At 42.3% G+C, this 20,013-nt stretch overlaps 1 protein-coding gene across 1 annotated transcript; it reads left to right on the forward strand.

The window, feature by feature from the left end:
* Positions 1-1,537: 1,537 nt before the first annotated feature.
* LOC139472557 (uncharacterized) lies at positions 1,538-9,322 on the forward strand. Its single transcript, XM_071255028.1, has 8 exons — positions 1,538-1,721; positions 3,834-3,944; positions 5,529-5,756; positions 6,173-6,350; positions 7,218-7,333; positions 7,861-8,017; positions 8,504-8,608; positions 9,316-9,322. Exons 1-8 carry the CDS (start codon positions 1,538-1,540, stop codon positions 9,320-9,322), a joined length of 1,086 nt encoding a protein of 361 aa, XP_071111129.1.
* Positions 9,323-20,013: the final 10,691 nt, after the last annotated feature.

A 20,013-nucleotide genomic window follows, 5' to 3' on the forward strand; every position in this document is an offset into this window, starting at 1 on the left:
AAGATGTGGAATACCGAAGTGAGATAGACCTTGGTAAGTTACAGGTATACCTCACAGATATGAAATACAGACGTGAGATAGACTTGGATAAGGTACAGATATAGCCTTCTGATATGAAATACTGACGTGTGATAGACCTGGGTAATGTACAGATATAGCTCAATGATGTGAAATATTGACGTGAGATAGACCTGCGTAAAGGTACAGGTATAGCTCACTGATGTGAAATATTGACGTGAGATAGACCTGCGTAAAGGTACAGGTATAGCCAACTGATGTGAAATACAGACGTGAGATAGACCTGGGTAAAGGTACAGGTATAGCCAACTGATGTGAAATATTGACGTGAGATAGACCTGCGTAAAGGTACAGGTATAGCCAACTGATATGAAATACTGACGTGAGATAGACCTGGGAAAGTCCCTTTGGTATGGGCTAGCATCGCTCATCATGTTGACAAGTAATGTGTCATATTCAGTAAATGGAATGTTTACCTGAGATCAATTCTGGAATTACTTAACGTGGAAGGTAAAAAGGTTGATTGAAAAGCTATAGTAAGCTAAAAACAAAGTCTGTCTTTCCATGAAATGTGAAGACAAAGTTCATGCCCTCATGCGCCTAAATAGCCAAAAAATGGAGTAGTCACCAACAGGAGCTGTTGGTTTATTGCTCGACATGGGGTGAGGTGAAATGGGGGGTTAACGTCGCGTCCAAGATAATTGCACATTATAGCACACTGAGATAGCATGCTGCAGTTTACATTGAAAACGTCACTCAGACACAGTATACTGACTCCGAGCCGACGAGTCCTTGTTTGAGCCCCTCAATGCCGAGCGCCTGACAGGATATCAACAAGTACGATCTTTTAATGTTTTTTCGGTATGACTAGGTCGGGGATCGAACCCCGCACCTTTCGCTCTCCGTGCGGACGCTCTACAGCGAGGCCACAGAGGCGCTCTGCTCGACATGAAGGGGAACATGCTTTATCAGGTTCCACGTCCATGATTAGAATCTCGTTTCAATATAAAGTTTAAGCAATTTGTAAGTAAAAGATGTAGTGTTTGAAAATGTAGAGAATAATATAGAATACAAATGTGTGATTGAGTGTTGGTTTTCGCCGCAGTGGCATTATTCCTGCCATATCAAGGCGGGCGATAGCGAGAAGTCTTCACGCTTCTCTTGTAGGGTATGAATAATCTAAATAGGACAAACCATTTTTCTCAAGGATCATATTCTGCCCTGAGATCAGAGACTTCTGAGTCTGGAATTCTGATACCCAATCCGCTCTACATCAAGGTTGTATGATGTCCTTCAACCAATTCAAAATATATGTCAAACAGACAAAACCTTAACCTTACCATCTGTTTCAATTCGTAAACATATGCTGCGGTTTATCAAAATCATTTACATGCAGCGTGGTAGATATTACCACGTGTGTGACACACCTGGATACGTGACAGGTATCTACTGGTCCACGAGAATTTCGAATGCCTATAATAACTCTTGAGGGTGAGGAGGAAAGTCAATCGGAATCAACATGACGATGTTCGACAACGGTCTCTTCATAGTTCTCCTGGCTGTCCTTGCGCCATCACTGGGATGTCCGCCTGGACCAGATGAGCTCCCCGACAAGCTCGCTGAGCTCTTGACTCAACTAGAAACCGCTAAGGCTGATTTCCAAAGTATCTTTGATGTCACCGATGAACAGTGTCCATGTCAGAGTAAGTAAATGGCATTTTTGAAAAAGATCTATAAAGCATTACAGAATTAATGTAATCTAAACCTACAACGTGATGTCTATTGCCGAGCCGACCTTAATGCCGAGCGCCAGACAGGGTAACAACAAGTACCATATTATAACGTCTTATGGAATGACGCGGCCGGGGATCGAACCCCCGGACCTATCGCTCTCCGGGCGGACTATCTACGACTAGACCACGAAGGCGGTCGGCATCTGATAGCTTTTCTTTAGTTCAACTATAGTTTCTAGCTTCAGGAGCACTTGCTTGACAACGGATCTATACCGAAATGTCGCTTTTTACGGTATTTAAGAAGTTGTTATGCATAAAATTGTGTCTACCTTGTCATCCGTCAACTTCTAAGTAATGCCTATCAAACAATTTCGGAGAACTTGTATCTCAGGATTCAGTATTTACATTTCAATCGCGTGTGCGCAAAGTGACTGTTGGGGATAAAAAGTAGGGGATATTAGCAAAAAACAGCTGATTACAGAAATACAAAGAGGTATCGAGTGATGGCATTGCATGGAAAAGGAAACGGAAGGATTAGGCGTAATATGACAATCAAGAGAACATGTTGGCGGTATATTGTAAGGGTGCAAACAACATGATGACAGTGGTGGGTAGTCAATTCAAGCGACAGAACCCTTTCCTCAATCAAAAGAAGTATCTGCCAAACGCGGAACTCATTCTACAATTCCAACGTTATCGTGAGCAGGGGTTTCAAAATCACTATCGAATAAAATGTCAAAGCTATGTCTCTCACTGATTTTCAGTATCTTATAATATTGTATTGATAAGGACAACAATTATTTCAGTAGTTTGTGCAGGTTCACGATGGCTATCGACAAGGGCGATGCCATGTTTGTTTGTAAACACTGAAAGTAGTACCTACCTCATATCTACATCTCTATTCCTATGTGACCCCAACGGGTACCGTTTTCATCCGTTGGCTTTATCCTGCCGAGACACCTCCCCATAATATGATAAACCTAAAGACTAAGTTGAATTCTAGGCCAAAACGCCTGTAAACAAATGCCACTTTGATCAGTTTTCCCTTAACTTTGCAGTGTGGGATGGTGGTGTACAAAGTTAAAAAACAAATGTTTTCAAAAAAAGTGACAAAACCCTTTCCATAGTCGATTGTACGATTCCGACTACACCACGTGTTTATGAATAACTATCAAATAGTGATGATACCAGGTGTTCGCAAAGTGTTGTGCGTATCTTGTCCCAGCGGTGGCACCCGTCTCAAGCACATGCAAATACACTCTTCAAAAAAAAGAAACACACAGATAGTATGTAGTTCATTGAACCTGACTACACAAAAAATCCGGTATTTAAATTGGAAATGTTGGTGGCCTGATATTCGACAAACGGTGCGTCAAAACGCAACCATTGTCGATTTGTGATGTCTTAAACGGCATTGTTTTCATACTTGTTCAAAATTGTCATGGAGGAACAGTAAAGCAAAATGCACGTGCAAGTTATGGCATTCGTAACTTGTGGTAGTGGTAGGACAGAATTCGTACACTTATCCAGCCAGTGCCGAGGAGAAGAAGATTCGTGATTGCTGCCCGGGGCGGTCACACGAGTTCAGCGCAACCTTGTGACCTAATGTGACAATGAACAGTTTTCAGTGCCTTTGTACAACGACAACATGTGAATATCGAGCTCCAAAATTTCATATTTGTATCTATGATTTTAAATTAAACATATCGACTTAATTAGGTACAATACATTTATTTACTTAAAATCTACCTGTGCGATTCTTATAATTCCATCAGCATTATGTAATTCATTCATTCGGTGTAATGTCACAAAGAAACATAATTATTTGAGACCATTGTGGAACCAATATGCCATTGCACATAAGAGAAGCACTGGACTTTTACGGAGAACGTGATGACATCTAACTTATTTAAAGCTGAATTGTTTACAATTGTAGATGTTTCCATACCTACAGGTGTGTTTAAGTTCCAAGTTCCAATACATGTACGGCTGATCACAGCATTGTATCGTCAATAAACCGGGACAAACACAAAGTGATGGTTTTAAATAAAGAACGACAGTTGATGTATATTTCTGTTTCAGCTCCCGGGGATTGCTTTGAAAATGATCTCGAAGCCCTCAACACCACACTTTGCGATCTTATCAACAATCTCACAGCACTGACCGTGGATCAATCAACGGACTGTCCTGGACGTAAGTAGAGAAACGAATGAGAGGCAAAATCGGAGAGAGCGTTCACCTGAACCGCCTACATGCTGACAAAAGAGACCAGATTGATCTATGAAAATACTTTTAAGCTGACTGTCATTAGAACATTTGAACTGACAAATTGAGTATACTGGCGAAAACACGATCCAGACAAGAAATGTTCAACTGTCTAGTTGAAATTCAGTCATATATACCTTTCACTTTATCAAGCTTTATGCTTGTATGAATTGTATTTCGTAATACAACCCATGCTTGTCCCCGTGAATATCAGGGTTATAATAGGTCTTCAGAAACGCATGTTTGTCCCCGTGAATAGTAGGGTTAAGCTAGATCTTCAGCAACCCATGTTTGTCCCCGTGAATAGTAGGGTTAGAATAGGTCTTCAGCAACCATTTTTGTCCCCGTGAAGATCAGTGTTAGAATAGGTCTTCAGCAACCCATGTTTGTCCACGTGAAGATCAGGGTTAGAAAAGGTCTTCAGCAACCCATGTTTGTCCCCGTGAATATCAGGGTAAGAATAGGTCTTCAGAAACGCATGTTTGTCCCCGTGAATAGTAGGGTTAAGCTAGATCTTCAGCAACCCATGTTTGTCCCCGTGAATAGTAGGGTTAGAATAGGTCTTCAGCAACCCATTTTTGTCCCCGTGAAGATCAGCGTTAGAATAGGTTTTCAGCAACCCATGTTTGTCCCCGTGAATAGCAGGTTTAGAATAGGTCTTCAGCAACCCATGCTTGTCCACGTGAAGATCAGGGTTAGAAAAGGTCTTCAGCAACCCATGCTTGTCCCCCGTTAAGATCCGGGTTAGAATTGTTCTTCAACAAACCATGCTTGTCCCCCGTTAAGATCCGGGTTAGAATTGGTCTTCAACAACCCATGCTTGTCCCCCGTTAAGATCCGGGTTAGAATTGGTCTTCAGCAATCCATGCTTGTTCCCCGTAAAGATCCGGGATAGAATTGGTCGCCAGCAATCCATGCTTGTCCCCCGTTAAGATCCGGGTTATAATTGGTCTCCAGCAATCCATGCTTGTGCCCCGTTAAGATCCGGGATAGAATTGACCTCCAGCAATCCATGCTTGTAAGAAGCGACTTAAGTGATTGGGTGGTAAGGCTCGCTATCTTGGTAAATGAATGTCAGTAGCGTAGACCGATGCTCATGATGTCAGTCACTTTCTTTGTCTGGTCCAGGCTCGATTATTTACAGACCAGATATAGCTGGATAATTGCGGCGTTAAACAACAAACAAACAAACAAACATGTTTCTGAATGTCGAGGCAGACCTCTGGTATGGAATCCATTTGCAAAATGTTATATTGTCCATCGTCGTACTTATAGACATCACATTATTTCTCATGCCAAGTTGATTTTGCGTTTTACAATACATATGTACATACTTTTTCTATTGGAAGACTGTACCTGGTTACAGCTTAAAGCCCTGATAAGTTCATATTTAAAACTAATCTTTTGTCCTTCTCTATATTGATATTTCCGCCACTTTCCTCTCAAATAATGTCGTATTATTGGGAAAATAAAAACATATTTCCCAATCACAAGATTAACGATGTTTTACAGTTGAAGGATGTGCCGCACTTGTTGGTGGATGCAGTCGGACCGACATTTCTCAGGTTGACCCAGTGGGGACGATTCTGCCAAGTTTGGATGTGACTTATAATGTCAGCGCTTTTACAGTAAGCGGAGACAATGCATCAAGTTACAGCATATGCGCCCTCTCGCATCCGCCCCTCCGGATTGTTTGCGTGTCCAGGACCACGGCTGGGAACACATTCAACGTACTACTCCGTAAGTCGTTACACCCTCAATACCTGGTTAATGTCCTGCCAGTAATACAGAAACGTCAACAATCAAACACTAAGAGGTTAAACAATAATGCGGAAACCAATCTAGAATTTTCACACCATTTTCATTTTCTTCTATGGATGGTTGAAGCTTCTTGTTATAGCAGTACGCGTATACAGGAGTGAGTGAGTTTGGTTTTACGCCGCTTTTAGCAATATTCCAGCAATATCACGGCGGGGGACACCAGAAATGGGCTTGACACATTGAACCCATTTGGGGAATCGAACCTGGGTCGTCGGCGTGACGAGCGAACGCTTTAACCACTAGTCTACCCAACCGCCCGTTAAACTACAAATGTTGACTGTATGCTTCCATATTACACTATTATATTTGTGTATTATATATTTGTCTTTGTCTAGAGGAAAACTTTGGAAGCGGTACTGGTATCGCTGTCTTGGATGATCTGCTGTATGTCGCCATTAATGATTATCGCAACATGGGTATCGATTACCTTGCATCCATTCCTACATCTGGCGGACCTTTGCAGCTTCTTACCAAGTTTTCCTGCGAGGCTGGGAGAGTCAGAGCTTTTAATGGGTTGGTATCGCAGTTATGTTTCTGTATTTTACACAAAATTACTGTTCATAACGGTCTAGTTCCTTAATTATTCAATTTAAGATTAATTATATGCAGTGTAGGTCAGGTTAGTGAGTGAGTGTGTTGGATTTAACGGTGCTTTGAACAGTATTCCAGTTATATCACGGCGTGTCTGCTTAATGTGGGAGGAAAGACCGAAGTGATGCAGGTCTCAGACGTTGACCACTTTGGTGAAACCCACGAGCACGGGTATGGTGCTGACAAACTTAGAAACATAATCGGGGCGAACCGGGATTCGAACCAACAATCATAGGTTTCTGGCGTGCCCAAGGGACGCAACTCTGATCAGCCGTTCACCAGTGATACAAGTGGGAAAGAAAATGTATTTATATTTTTCTCATACTCCTTTTCTCGGATTGGTTTATTTCTCTTGAAACATCCAAACCTGTCTTTTAAAACATAAAGCCTTATGGTTCGTGAGGCCCACTACAGTGAGTATCAGGGCCAGGGCACCAAGGCGAGGGCCATGTTATTTACCATATTTACCATCTCTGCTCGTGAATGTTCCTTATCTCAGTAAATAGATTGAGTAATGTTATTCAAGTGTTACATATTAACAGTTAAAAGTTCAAGCGAAAGCTTGGAAAATTGCCAAGTATAGACCAGCAAGGTCAATGGCAACACCTGGTCAGATTATTAAATATATTAGGTGCTTGACCTTATAAATATAACAGAGACCAAGCACATTGTTGGGTGATGTTTCAAAACAAAAACGTCTGAAGTATCCTCAAATGAAATTCGGCATACGTTTGTCAGGCAAATAAACAATACTCCATGTTGACTGCAAGCAATCATCTTCTCTTTAAGGCGAGTGTACTTCAGCGACTGCAAGGAGATCAAGTGCGTCGACAAGACAGGTGGAGATTTGCAGACCAAACTGAAGTTTTCAATGTCCATTACATCGTTTGACGTCATTGACGATAGTACGTATAACAAAACATATACCACGTACAGTGGAACATATTCCCCAACCTTCTTTGTTTGTTTGTTGTTTAACGCCGCACTCAGCAATATTCAAGCCATATGACGGCGGTCTGTAAATAATCGAGTCTGGACCAGACAATCCAGTGATTGACCTCGATCCACGCAATTGGGATACGATGACATGCATCATCCAAGTCAGCGAGCCTGACCACCCGATCCCGTTAGTCGCCTCTTACAATACGTATAGTCGTTTTTACGGCAAGCATGGGTTGCTGAAGACCTAGTAAGACTCAACAGTATCTGGTCCAGGCTCGGAGTATTAACAGCCCGCCGCCATGTAGCTGGAACATTGCTGAATGTGCCCTTAAACAATAAACAAACACAACTTTCATTTGAAATTGTTTTGAGAAAAGGGGTAAGCGGCAAATCCATGCTCAGATGACTAGCTATATCTACAACATGTTCCATGTCATTCTTTGTAATTAAGTGGTGATTAACGCAAAATTTGATTTGTTTTCTTCGACAGACAGTATCGTGTTTATTGATGCTGCTGGTGGTGTATGGATCTACGACATTGCGACCAACTGTTTCAAGCTGCTGTACTGCATTCCGGGCGAACCATCCGGGGCCGTCAAGATCAACCGCTGTTCTTCTTTGATATACGTGGCCTATCCTGGTGTCAGGTCAGTGTAAGGAAAGAGTGAGTGAGCGAGTGAGTATGGTTTTACGCCGCTTTCAGCACTATTCCAGCAATATCATGGCGGGGGACACCAGAAATGGGCTTCACAGATTTTACCCATGTCAGGAATCGAACCCGGGTCTTCGGTGTGACAAGTGATCACTTTAACCACTAGGCTACCCGACCGCCCCTCAATGAAATGAAGAACAATGCTACATTGTGTACAGAAACAAACGAATTACTTACATGTCTGGTCGGATACAGTCACCAAAATCCTGTTATGACATATCATGATACTTTTTGGTTTGATCATCGAAAATAAAGCCAAATCATTCAAGTTCTCTTCCAGACCATCCGACTAACTAGGATGTCTTTGTGGTTTCAACCGGTTACCCATTGAGTACCTAAGATCTGTAATGTCAAACCCCCTTTGATCTTGGATGGGAAATGATTATGATGGTTGTAACAGGCATGTTTTATCTTCTTTAAGCAATCTCGACATTTTCAACGCCACATCCTTGGAGTCGGTGGGCACTCTGGAGTACACCACGTCCAACCCCAGTGTTTGTCCGAGTCTCGGATTCGAACCAGACTGGTAAGTTAAATCACAACAGCAACATCACATAGCCCAGGAGACATGTCAAAACATGGAACACGGCACAACAGGATATACCATTCATATACCATTTTCAGAAAGTTACAAAACCAGTAAATTATTAATCCTATGTACATCACAGAAATACGAGTAGACATCATGGTAACCAAGCGCAGGACCTGTTGACGGAAAACAAATGAATATGTGAAAAGTTTTGTTCCAGTTTAAGGAAGATGTAGTCCAAATGCTCTTATTTTTATTCAGCCATAGACGTGTTTCAAGTTGATTTGATCCGTTGACGACGGTATCGCTCAGTGTCCATACCTCTTGCTTTGTTATAGCCTTCCAAATACCAACATATACCGACACCCGTGAAAATCGGGGTTAGAATAGGTCTTCAGCAAGCCATGCTTGTCCCCGTGAAGATCAGGGTCAGAATAGGTCTTCAGCAACCCATGCTTGTCGCAGTGTAGATCAGGCTTAGAATAGGTCTTCAGAAACCCATGCTTGTCGTAAGAGGCGACAAACAGAATCTGGTGGTCGGGCTCGCTATGCCAATTGCTTGGATCGATGCTCACGATGCCAATCACTGGATTCTCTGGTCCAGACTCCTTTTTTCATAGCTCGATTGTTGCTTAGTGCGGCGTTAAAAAACAAAAAACACATTGAAGTGATACATATAATAAACAAGTTTTTGTCTTTTTCAGCCCATAATTGGCAGAGTGGGTAAGGTTTTATCGTTAGAATCATACAAGTGTCACAGGTTCGTGACATTATTTGATAGGAGAATAAGTTTCAATTATATTACCTTTAATCATGGTAGTAGATGTATTAACCAAGCGAGTATTGAGTTGTAGCACCCGTGAAAACCCCGGTAGGAATAGGTCTTCAGCAACTCATGATTGTCCCCGTGTAGATCAGGGTAAGAATATGTCTTCAGCAACTCATGATTGTCTCCGTGTAGATCAGGGTAAGAATAGGTCTTCAGCAACTCATGATTGTCTCCGTGTAGATCAGGGTAAGAATAGGTCTTCAGCAACTCATGATTGTCTCTGTGTAGATCAGGGTAAGAATAGGTCTTCAGCAACTCATGATTGTCCCCGTGTAGATCAAGGTAAGAATAGGTCTTCAGCAACTCATTATTGTCCCCGTGTAGATCAGGGTAAGAATAGGTCTTCAGCAACTCATGATTGTCCCCGTGTAGATCAAGGTAAGAATAGGTCTTCAGCAACTCATGATTGTCCCCGTGTAGATCAGGGTAAGAATAGGTCTTCAGCAACTCATTATTGTCCCCGTGTAGATCAGGGTAAGAATAGGTCTTCAGCAACTTATGATTGTCCCCGTGTAGATCAGGGTAAGAATAGGTCTTCAGCAACTCATGATTGTCCCCGTGTAGATCAGGGTAAGAATAGGTCTTCAGCAACTCATGATTTTCCCCGTGTAGATCAGGGTAAGAATAGGTCTTCAGCAACTCATGATTGTCCCCGTGTAGATCAGGGTAAGAATAGGTCTTCAGCAACTCATGATTGTCTCCATGTAGATCAGGGTAAGAATAGGTCTTCAGCAACTCATGATTTTCCCCGTGTAGATCAGGGTAAGAATAGGTCTTCAGCAACTCATGATTGTCCCCGTGTAGATCAAGGTAAGAATAGGTCTTCAGCAACTCATGATTGTCCCCGTGTAGATCAGGGTAAGAATAGGTCTTCAGCAACTCATTATTGTCCCCGTGTAGATCAGGGTAAGAATAGGTCTTCAGCAACTTATGATTGTCCCCGTGTAGATCAGGGTAAGAATAGGTCTTCAGCAACTCATGATTGTCCCCGTGTAGATCAGGGTAAGAATAGGTCTTCAGCAACTCATGATTTTCCCCGTGTAGATCAGGGTAAGAATAGGTCTTCAGCAACTCATGATTGTCCCCGTGTAGATCAGGGTAAGAATAGGTCTTCAGCAACTCATGATTGTCTCCATGTAGATCAGGGTAAGAATAGGTCTTCAGCAACTCATGATTGTCCCCGTGTAGATCAGGGTAAGAAAAGGTCTTCAGCAACTCATGATTTTCCCCGTGTAGATCAGGGTAAGAATAGGTCTTCAGCAACTCATGATTGTCCCCGTGTAGATCAGGGTAAGAATAGGTCTTCAACAACTCATGATTGTCTCCGTGTAGATCAGGGTAGGAATAGGTCTTCAGCAACCCATACTTGTCCCCGTGTAGATCAGGGTAAGAATAGGTCTTCAGCAACTCATGATTGTCTCCATGTAGATCAGGGTAAGAATAGGTCTTCAGCAACTCATGATTGTCGCAGTGTAGATCTGGGTAAGAATAGGTCTTCAGCAACTCATGATTTTTCCCGTGTAGATCAGGGTAAGAATAGGTCTTCAGCAACTCATGATTGTCCCGGTGTAGATCAGGGTAAGAATAGGTCTTCAACAACTCATGATTGTCTCCGTGTAGATCAGGGTAGGAATAGGTCTTCAGCAACCCATACTTGTCCCCGTGTAGATCAGGGTAAGAATAGGTCTTCAGCAACCCATGCTTGTCTCCGTGTAGATCAGGGTAGGAATAGGTCTTCAGCAACCCATGCTTGTCGCAGTGTAGATCAGGGGTTAGAATAGGTCTTCAGCAACTCATGATTGTTTCCGTGTAGAACAGGGTAAGAATAGGTCTTCAGCAACTCATGATTGTCCCCGTGTAGATCAGGGTAAGAATAGGTCTTCAGCAACTCATGATTGTCTCCATGTAGATCAGGGTAAGAATAGGTCTTCAGCAACTCAATTATTGTCCCCGTGTAGATCAGGGTAAGAAAAGGTCTTCAGCAACTCATGATTTTCCCCGTGTAGATCAGGGTAAGAATAGGTCTTCAGCAACTCATGATTGTCCCCGTGTAGATCAGGGTAAGAATAGGTCTTCAACAACTCATGATTGTCTCCGTGTAGATCAGGGTAGGAATAGGTCTTCAGCAACCCATACTTGTCCCGTGTAGATCAGGGTAAGAATAGGTCTTCAGCAACTCATGATTGTCTCCATGTAGATCAGGGTAAGAATAGGTCTTCAGCAACTCATGATTGTCGCAGTGTAGATCAGGGTAAGAATAGGTCTTCAGCAACTCATGATTTTTCCCGTGTAGATCAGGGTAAGAATAGGTCTTCAGCAACTCATGATTGTCCCGGTGTAGATCAGGGTAAGAATAGGTCTTCAACAACTCATGATTGTCTCCGTGTAGATCAGGGTAGGAATAGGTCTTCAGCAACCCATACTTGTCCCCGTGTAGATCAGGGTAAGAATAGGTCTTCAGCAACCCATGCTTGTCTCCGTGTAGATCAGGGTAGGAATAGGTCTTCAGCAACCCATGCTTGTCGCAGTGTAGATCAGGGGTTAGAATAGGTCTTCAGCAACTCATGATTGTTTCCGTGTAGAACAGGGTAAGAATAGGTCTTCAGCAACTCATGATTGTCCACGTGTAGATCAGGGTAGGAATAGGTCTTCAGCAACTCATGATTGTCGTAAGAGGCGACTGTGCTTGTCGGGATCAGGTGGTCAGGCTCGCTGACTTGGTACATGCATGGCATCGTATCCCAAGTGTGTGGATCGATGCTCATGATATCAATCACTGGATGTCTGGTCAGGACACGATTATTTACAGACCACCGTTATATAGTTGGAATGTTGCTGAGAGCGACCTTAAACAACAACAAATAATCGAACGAACGAACAAACAAACAAACATATTTCTGAATGACCGAATGCCTCTAGTATGGAATCTATTTTCATAATGTTAATAGTGTCCATTATAGTACTTTTATATTTGGGCACGAGATATATCCGGCGTTAAACAGCAAACAGACTAACAGATAATGTGTAGATGGCAGGGTTTAAAATCAGATAAGGGGCGATGGGGAAGCCTAGTGGTTAAAGCGTTTGCCCTTTACGCCGAAGGCCCGGGTTTGATTCCCCACATGGGTACAATCTGTGAAGTCAATTTCTGGTGTCCCTCGCCGTTATAGTGTTGGTATATTGCTTAAAGCGGCGTAAAACCATACTCACTCACGCAGTTAAGATAAACAGATCTACAACTCTCAAGATGTTTTTCGTGTATTTACATATATTTCTTTTACATACATTTCTTGTTTTAACCTTTTCTGAATACAGAATATGCTTGCAAAAATATTATTTCGAATACACAGTTTCACGAGGAACAGGCAGACACAAAAGTGATAGTGAAACTATAGAGACTAAACAGTCTGTAAAGGAAGTTACCAGATAGTTATGATATTGACTTTATCATATACTTCTCATTTCAGGGAGACAGACCGCCACTGCGTGTTGAAAAGCAAGCAATAAAAATGTGTATTAGGCATTGAGTCAAATCTGTATTCAATAAACCTTTTGAACACGATTCATGTGTATTGTGATTTTTTTTATGAACTAGTATAATAGGAAATTATATTTTACATTTGATTACAAAGTATGAAACTTATTAATCAATTTGTGCAAGACCTCACGTCAGAGAGGGAGAGAGAGAGAGAGAGAGAGAGAGAGAGAGAGAGAGAGAGAGAGAGAGAGAGAGAGAGAGAGAGAGAGAGAGAGAGAGAGAGAGAGAGAGAGAGAGAGAGGAGAGAGAGGAGAGAGAGAGAGAGAGAGAGAGAGAGGAGAGAGAGAGAGAGAGGGAGAGAGAGAGAGAGAGAGAGGAGAGAGGGAGAGGGAGAGGGGGAGAGGGAGAGGGAGAGGGAGAGAGAGAGGGAGAGAGATTGCTGAATTGTTATCAGGATAGTTTTATTCCACACGGAAAGGCCTCAGGCTCGTAGTTCAATTCTGCTTTCGGGAGTGGTTACAGATCCGTTTAACAGGTCATATTAATTAATTAATTAATTAATTAACATAGCATGATAAATGAACATTGATAGATGTTTTAGAGTATAAATTGATCGACATAATTTTTGGTTGAGTGGGCTGTACATAAAAAGGCAGATCAATATATTTTCTTCTTAGGTGGTCGTATTTTGGACAAACAAACAGAAAATGAAACTCATCTTCAATCACATTTAAACCACATTGCTCACATATTCTCCATTCTCTAGCTCTGTTTCTATGTCTGCCTACTTCGATGTTAAGTCTATGAGAGCTGCATCTAAATTGTGCTAAACCTATTCAAAACCTTTTAAAACTGATATAAAAAAATAGTATTCTGGGAAAAAAGTTGTCTTAAAAAACTTGTCATAATTGCATTTTTCTGAATTTAAAACTTGCGATGACCATTTTCGTAAGTATATATCCTTAAGTCTTTGGCGTATAGATACTAAAAACGAATCTGGATTGTTTGGTACACACTGATTATGCCAAACAAACCCGTAGCCGCATTCATTTAATAAAGACTTTACATCATATACCCAATTGCGAATTCCATGTTTTTCATACAATAACATCGCATTTTAACATTTCTAATCTATCAATAGGCATCTTAAGAATCTTGAACCAATACTTGAGAATTCTAACATGTTGAAAAATATGTAAAGTGGTACACGCCAACATTCACCATATACCATAACACTCGATGAACAGTTCTTTACGCCAAGGAATCGTTTACAAGTATATAGATGGGCCATTTCAATAGTTATGCATTCAGTATGACCTCAGTGAAAGTTGTAAACTGTGTAAGATTGCCATGAGTATCTGTTTTGCCTGCATTGCTGCATTACTGGTGTGGTAATTCCAGATAATCTGCCTGTGAAGGTTACCCCCAGATTTAACAAGAAGTGACAATTTGTAATGGTTGTGAGTTGAAGAACCATTTTCCAATACTTATTTCCCATTTTAATAAACCAACACTTTCGTTTTCTCAATGTTCACTTGGAGTTTACATTTAGAAAAGTGCAGTTCCATTTGATCTATCAAATTCTGGAAACTTTTTATAGTTCTAGAGAACAGAACTATATCTGCAAAAAGCAACAGAAATATATTAACAATATCTGGATGCAGCTGTATGCCATCCGTACAGTTATCCATAATTTGCGTAGCTAGGATTTTTAATCCCAAAAAAACAGAACAGGAAGGGGCTAAGAATACAGCCTTGGCATACACCAATGTAACATGTGAAGACATCAGAATATATTCCCCGATTTTTAACACATGACTTTACATTTTAATAAATATTGCATAATAATTTTCCCATTTTGTTACTCACACCATTTGAAAGAAACAATGACCACATTATATTTTTGTTTACAGAATCACATGCCTTTTTGAAATCTACAAAAATTGCATAATATTTTCCATCTTTTCTCTGCATGTATTTGTGAATAATCGCATCAATTATGAAAATATTATCCGTGGCTGAGTACCCTTGTTCTTCCGAAATTGTATCTAATGAATCTGGCCAAAAGGTGAGCCTTTCATTGATAATAGAAACAAATATTTTGCTAAAAACAATCAGGAGGGTAATTCCTCGATAGTTGTTTGTATCGGTACGTGATCCTGATTTATGTAGAGGAATAATCACACAGACAGTCCACTCTTTGGGGAAATAAGACGTTTCTAAAATCATATTAAACAGTAGTTCAAGGCATGGGAGTAGAATATTGACAGAATGTTTAAAACACTCTGGAATTAAACCATCTATCCCGGAATTCTTGCTGTTTTTCAAATCGGAGATAGCTTTTTGAATTTCCTCTCTTGTAATTGTAGCAGTTATGTCATTGTCACATGTTTCCTGATCTGAAAATTCAAAGTTGGTATGATCCCTATCACCATTACCACTAAACATATTTTAATAATCATACCATTTATCAATTTCAATATTAATTTTAAACTCATAATGTGGATTTAGCTTTCCGAGGGTTGTCCAAAGTTCTTACGACGACTTCATGTTATCTTCCAAATATTTTTCTTTTCTTTTCAAGAAATATAAGCTTCTTTTCCCTGCACGTGGTTGTGTAAAGATTTCTAATTCTTGTATATTCCCTTAACGACTGCAAATCTTTATCTCTTCTGAATCTATTGAGGCATGTACATGTCTCTTTTTTTAGTAACTGACATTCCCAGTCAAGTTATGGTTGTGTTTTGTTATCCATATGAACTACTTTCTTCATTTCGTCACTAGCACAGGAGAGTGCCTCTCTAATAAACTCGATACTTTCATCAATATTTGTGAATACGGCATCAGCTGCTTTTTCAACAAGTGATACAAACTTGTCTGAAGATAAGTTACAAATATATTTCTTCTTTATCAATTCTCCATTCAAATCTAAATGTACTTGTACAATTCATATCATGATAACCATCGATGTCTGAGTGAAGCGTACACGTACGTAAAGACATCGCTAATGGAAAATGTTGCGACTCGTAACGTGTGTCTATATCGAATGTTTTACTGAGGTCAAACATATAGACGGTGGAGATAATATAGTCATTTACGCTTGCCCCTGTACTACTAATGAATGTATAGTCCCAAATACCACCGTCACTGCCACAACGACCAATTATAATATGAATATTTAAGACAGAACATAGGTTCAACAAGCATTTACCAAACTTATTCAAAATAGTATCAGCAGAGTATCTCTGTAAATCAAAAAGATCTATCAAGAAATCCCGAGACGAGTTATCACTACCTTCAAGATGATCCTAATTGCCGTCTCCACAAAGTCGGGTTCTGTCCCTGTTCTGGAGTTAAAATCTCCCTCCAAAATACATGAAACGTCATCGATCTGTTTTAACATATCCAGGAGCTCGTCTTGGAACATCAGTACACAATTTCTATAGGTAGCACGTTTATCATAATAGGTTGAGACTTCTGGGTGTATATACGTACAACAGTACAGCACATTTGTTTCAGTACCAAACAGTAATTTATCTAATAGAATGTTAATACCACTTTCTTTCACCCAAGTCCGTTTAATATATTTTTTCAGCTGTTTTCTAACCATAACTATGATACCGCCAGAGAGTCTCCCTGCTTTTGCTAACTTATCACCTGGTCTATTATAATATAAATAATCAGCCAACTTGTTCTGGAAGTCTAACTTCTGAATCCACGTCTCTTTGAGGCCTACAATGTCAAATGAATGTAAATATGAAATATATAATAAATATGTGTGTATATGTCACAGTCTTCTAATTTGAACTTCAATCCAGATATATTCCAAACTAGGAGTTTTATTGTAGGAGAGTCATCACTTTTTTAAATCCTGAGTCTTGGTATGGGCCCCGGCCACACCCCTAGGTAGTGCGGTCCTACTGGCTGCCCCTAGAGCTGGTAGCCTGACTGCGGGTAGTGGGGGGCGAACTCCCCTCATTCCTGGGTGAATTGTTGATTCTGTCAGAGACCCCACCTCTTCTCCCATCCGAGACATTGATTGAGGCATCCGTAACCTATTTGGGTGCTGACACAATTATACTAACTTTATAAAAAATAATGTTTGGATTGGTCTTCACCTTACATATCCTTAATTCTTGCCTCTGGTTCAATTTAAGCCATTGGAGATGCCATATCCCTTTGCCTTGAGGGAATCTCTCAAACTTAGAGACTTTACCTTATCCTCCCAGGGCACAAGTTTAGCGATCACAGGGCGTGGTCTATCCGTGTTACGTTGTCCTATTCTATGTGCCCGCTCAATGTCTCTTCGAACAAACAGATCTATATTAATGGCTTCCTCGGCATAGTTCAACACTTCCAAAGATTTATTTTTGCAGATTGCATTGGATTCGCTCGGTCCCTCTGGAATACCATACAAAAGGATATTATTTCTTCGAACCCTACTCTCTGGATTCTCTAGACGTGTATCAACATTGTCCAAGTCATAATATACATCGTCTAGTTTTTACAGACCGCATCCACATCAAGCCTAATAATATCTTGTTCTCCCTTGTTCGTATTCACTTGGTTTCGTAAATCTGTGACGTCACACCGTAATGTTTGTAATTCTTCTTTCATTGAAACAATTTCCTTTAAAAGTTTGTCTTAAGATGTCTTGACTCATCCCACCTCTTGGACACTTATCCCACCTCTTGGATACTCATCCCACCTCTTGGACTTTCATCCCACCTCTTGGATACCCATCCCACATCTTGGACACCCATCCCACCTCTTGGATACCCATCCCACCTCTTGGACACCCATCCCACCTCTTGGACACTCATCCCATCTCTTAGACACTCATCCCACCTCTTGGACACCCATCCCACATATTGGATACCCATCCCACCTCTTAGACACCCATCCCACCTCTTGGACACTCATCCCACCTCTTGGATACCCATCCCACCTCTTGGACACTCATCTCACCTCGTGGACACCCATCCCACCTCCTGGACACTCATCCCACCCCGTGGACACTCATCCCATCCCGTGGGCACTCACCCCATCTCGTGTACACTCATCCCTACTCGTGGACACTCATCCTACCTTACCGTCATCCATCCCACCTCATGGACCCTTATCCCACCTCGTGGACTCTCATCCCTCTCCGTGGACACTCATCCCACCTCATGGATGCTCCTCCACCCCGTGGACACTTATCCCATCTCGTGGACACTCATTCCACTCCGTGGACTCTCATCCCAAACCGTGGACACTCATACCACCTCGACGACACTCATCCCATCTCGTGTACACTCATGCTTACTCGTTGACACTTATTCCACCTCGTGGACTCTCATCCCATCTCGTGGCCACTCATCCGTGGACGTTCATTCAACATGGCCACTCATCCCTAGTCCTGGAAACTCATCCCACCTCGTGAACACTCATCCAACCTCTTGGACACTTATTCCACCTCGTGGACGCTCATCCCACCCCGTGGACACTCATGCCAACTCATGGGCACTCATCACACCTCAAGGCGACTCATCCAAACTCATGGACGACACTCATCCCACCCCGTGGACACAGATACCACCTCGTTGACACTCATACCATCTCGAGGACGCTCATACCACTTCGTGAACACTCATCCCATCGTATACACTCATCCGTAGTCGTTGACACTTATCCCACCTCGTGGAGAATGATTCCTCCTTTTGGACACTTATCTCACCTCGTGGACACTCATCCCATCCCGTGGACACTAATCCAATCCCCTGGACAATCAACCTATCTCGTGGATACTCATCCCATCTCGCACATACTTATCCCACCTCATGGACACTTATCTAGCGTCGTGGAGAATCATCCCACCTCGTGGACACTCATCCCATCCCGTGGACACTCATCCCAAACCGTTGACACTCATACCACCTCGAGGACACTCATCCCATCTAGTGCACACTCATCCCTACTCGTTGGCACTTATCCCACCTCGTGGACAATCATCCCACCTCTTGGACACTCATCTCATAACCTCGAAACTCAACCCATCTCGTGGACACTGATCCCTACTCGAGCATACTTATCCCAGCCAGTGGACACTTATCCCATCCCGAGGACACTCATCCCATCCCGTGGACACTCATCCCAAACCGTGGACACTCATACCACCTCGACGACACTCATCCCATCCCGTGAAAACTCATGCCTACTCGTTGACACTTATTCCACCTCGTGGACTCTCATCCCATCTCATGGACACTCATGCCTACTCGTTGACACTTATCCCACCTCGTGGACTCTCATCCCATCTCGTGGACACTCATACCTACTCGTTGACACTTATTCCACCTCGTGGACTCTCATCCCATCTCGTGGACACTCATGCCTACTCGTTGACACTTATCCCACCTCGTGGACACTCATCCCATCTCGCGGACACTCATCCGTGGACGTTCATTCAACATGGCCACTCATCCCTAGTCCTGGAAACTCATCCCACCTCGTGGACACTCAACCAACCTCTTGGACACTTATTCCACCTCGTGGACACTCATCCCACCCCGTGGACACTCATGCCAATTCGTGAACAATAATACCACCTCGTGGACACTCATCTAATCACGTGTACACTCATCCTACTCATTGACACTTATCCCATCTCGTGGACACTCAACCTATCCCCTCGACACTTAACCCATCTCGTGAACGCTCATCCCTATTCGTGCATGGTCATCCCACCTCATGGACACTTATCCCACCTCATGGACACTCATCCCATCCCGTGGACACTCATCCCATCCCCTCGAAACTCAACCCATCTCGTGTACACTCATCCCTACTCGTGCATACTTATCCCACCCAGTGGACACTTATCCCATCTCGTGGACACTTATCCCACCCAGTGGACACTTATCCCATCTCGTGGACACTTACCCAATCTCGTGGACACTTATGCCACCCCGTGGACACTCATCCCATCCCATGGACACTCATCCCATCTCGTGTACACTCATGCCTACTCGTTGACACTTATTCCACCTCGTGGACACTCATGCCACCCCGTGGACACTCATGCCAACTCGTAGACGCTCATCACACCTCAAG

The sequence above is a fragment of the Haliotis cracherodii genome, unplaced genomic scaffold, assembly GCF_022045235.1.
Source record: "Haliotis cracherodii isolate W230 unplaced genomic scaffold, xgHalCrac1.p SCAF_24, whole genome shotgun sequence".
In the NCBI taxonomy this organism is placed as follows: Eukaryota; Metazoa; Mollusca; class Gastropoda; order Lepetellida; family Haliotidae; genus Haliotis; species Haliotis cracherodii.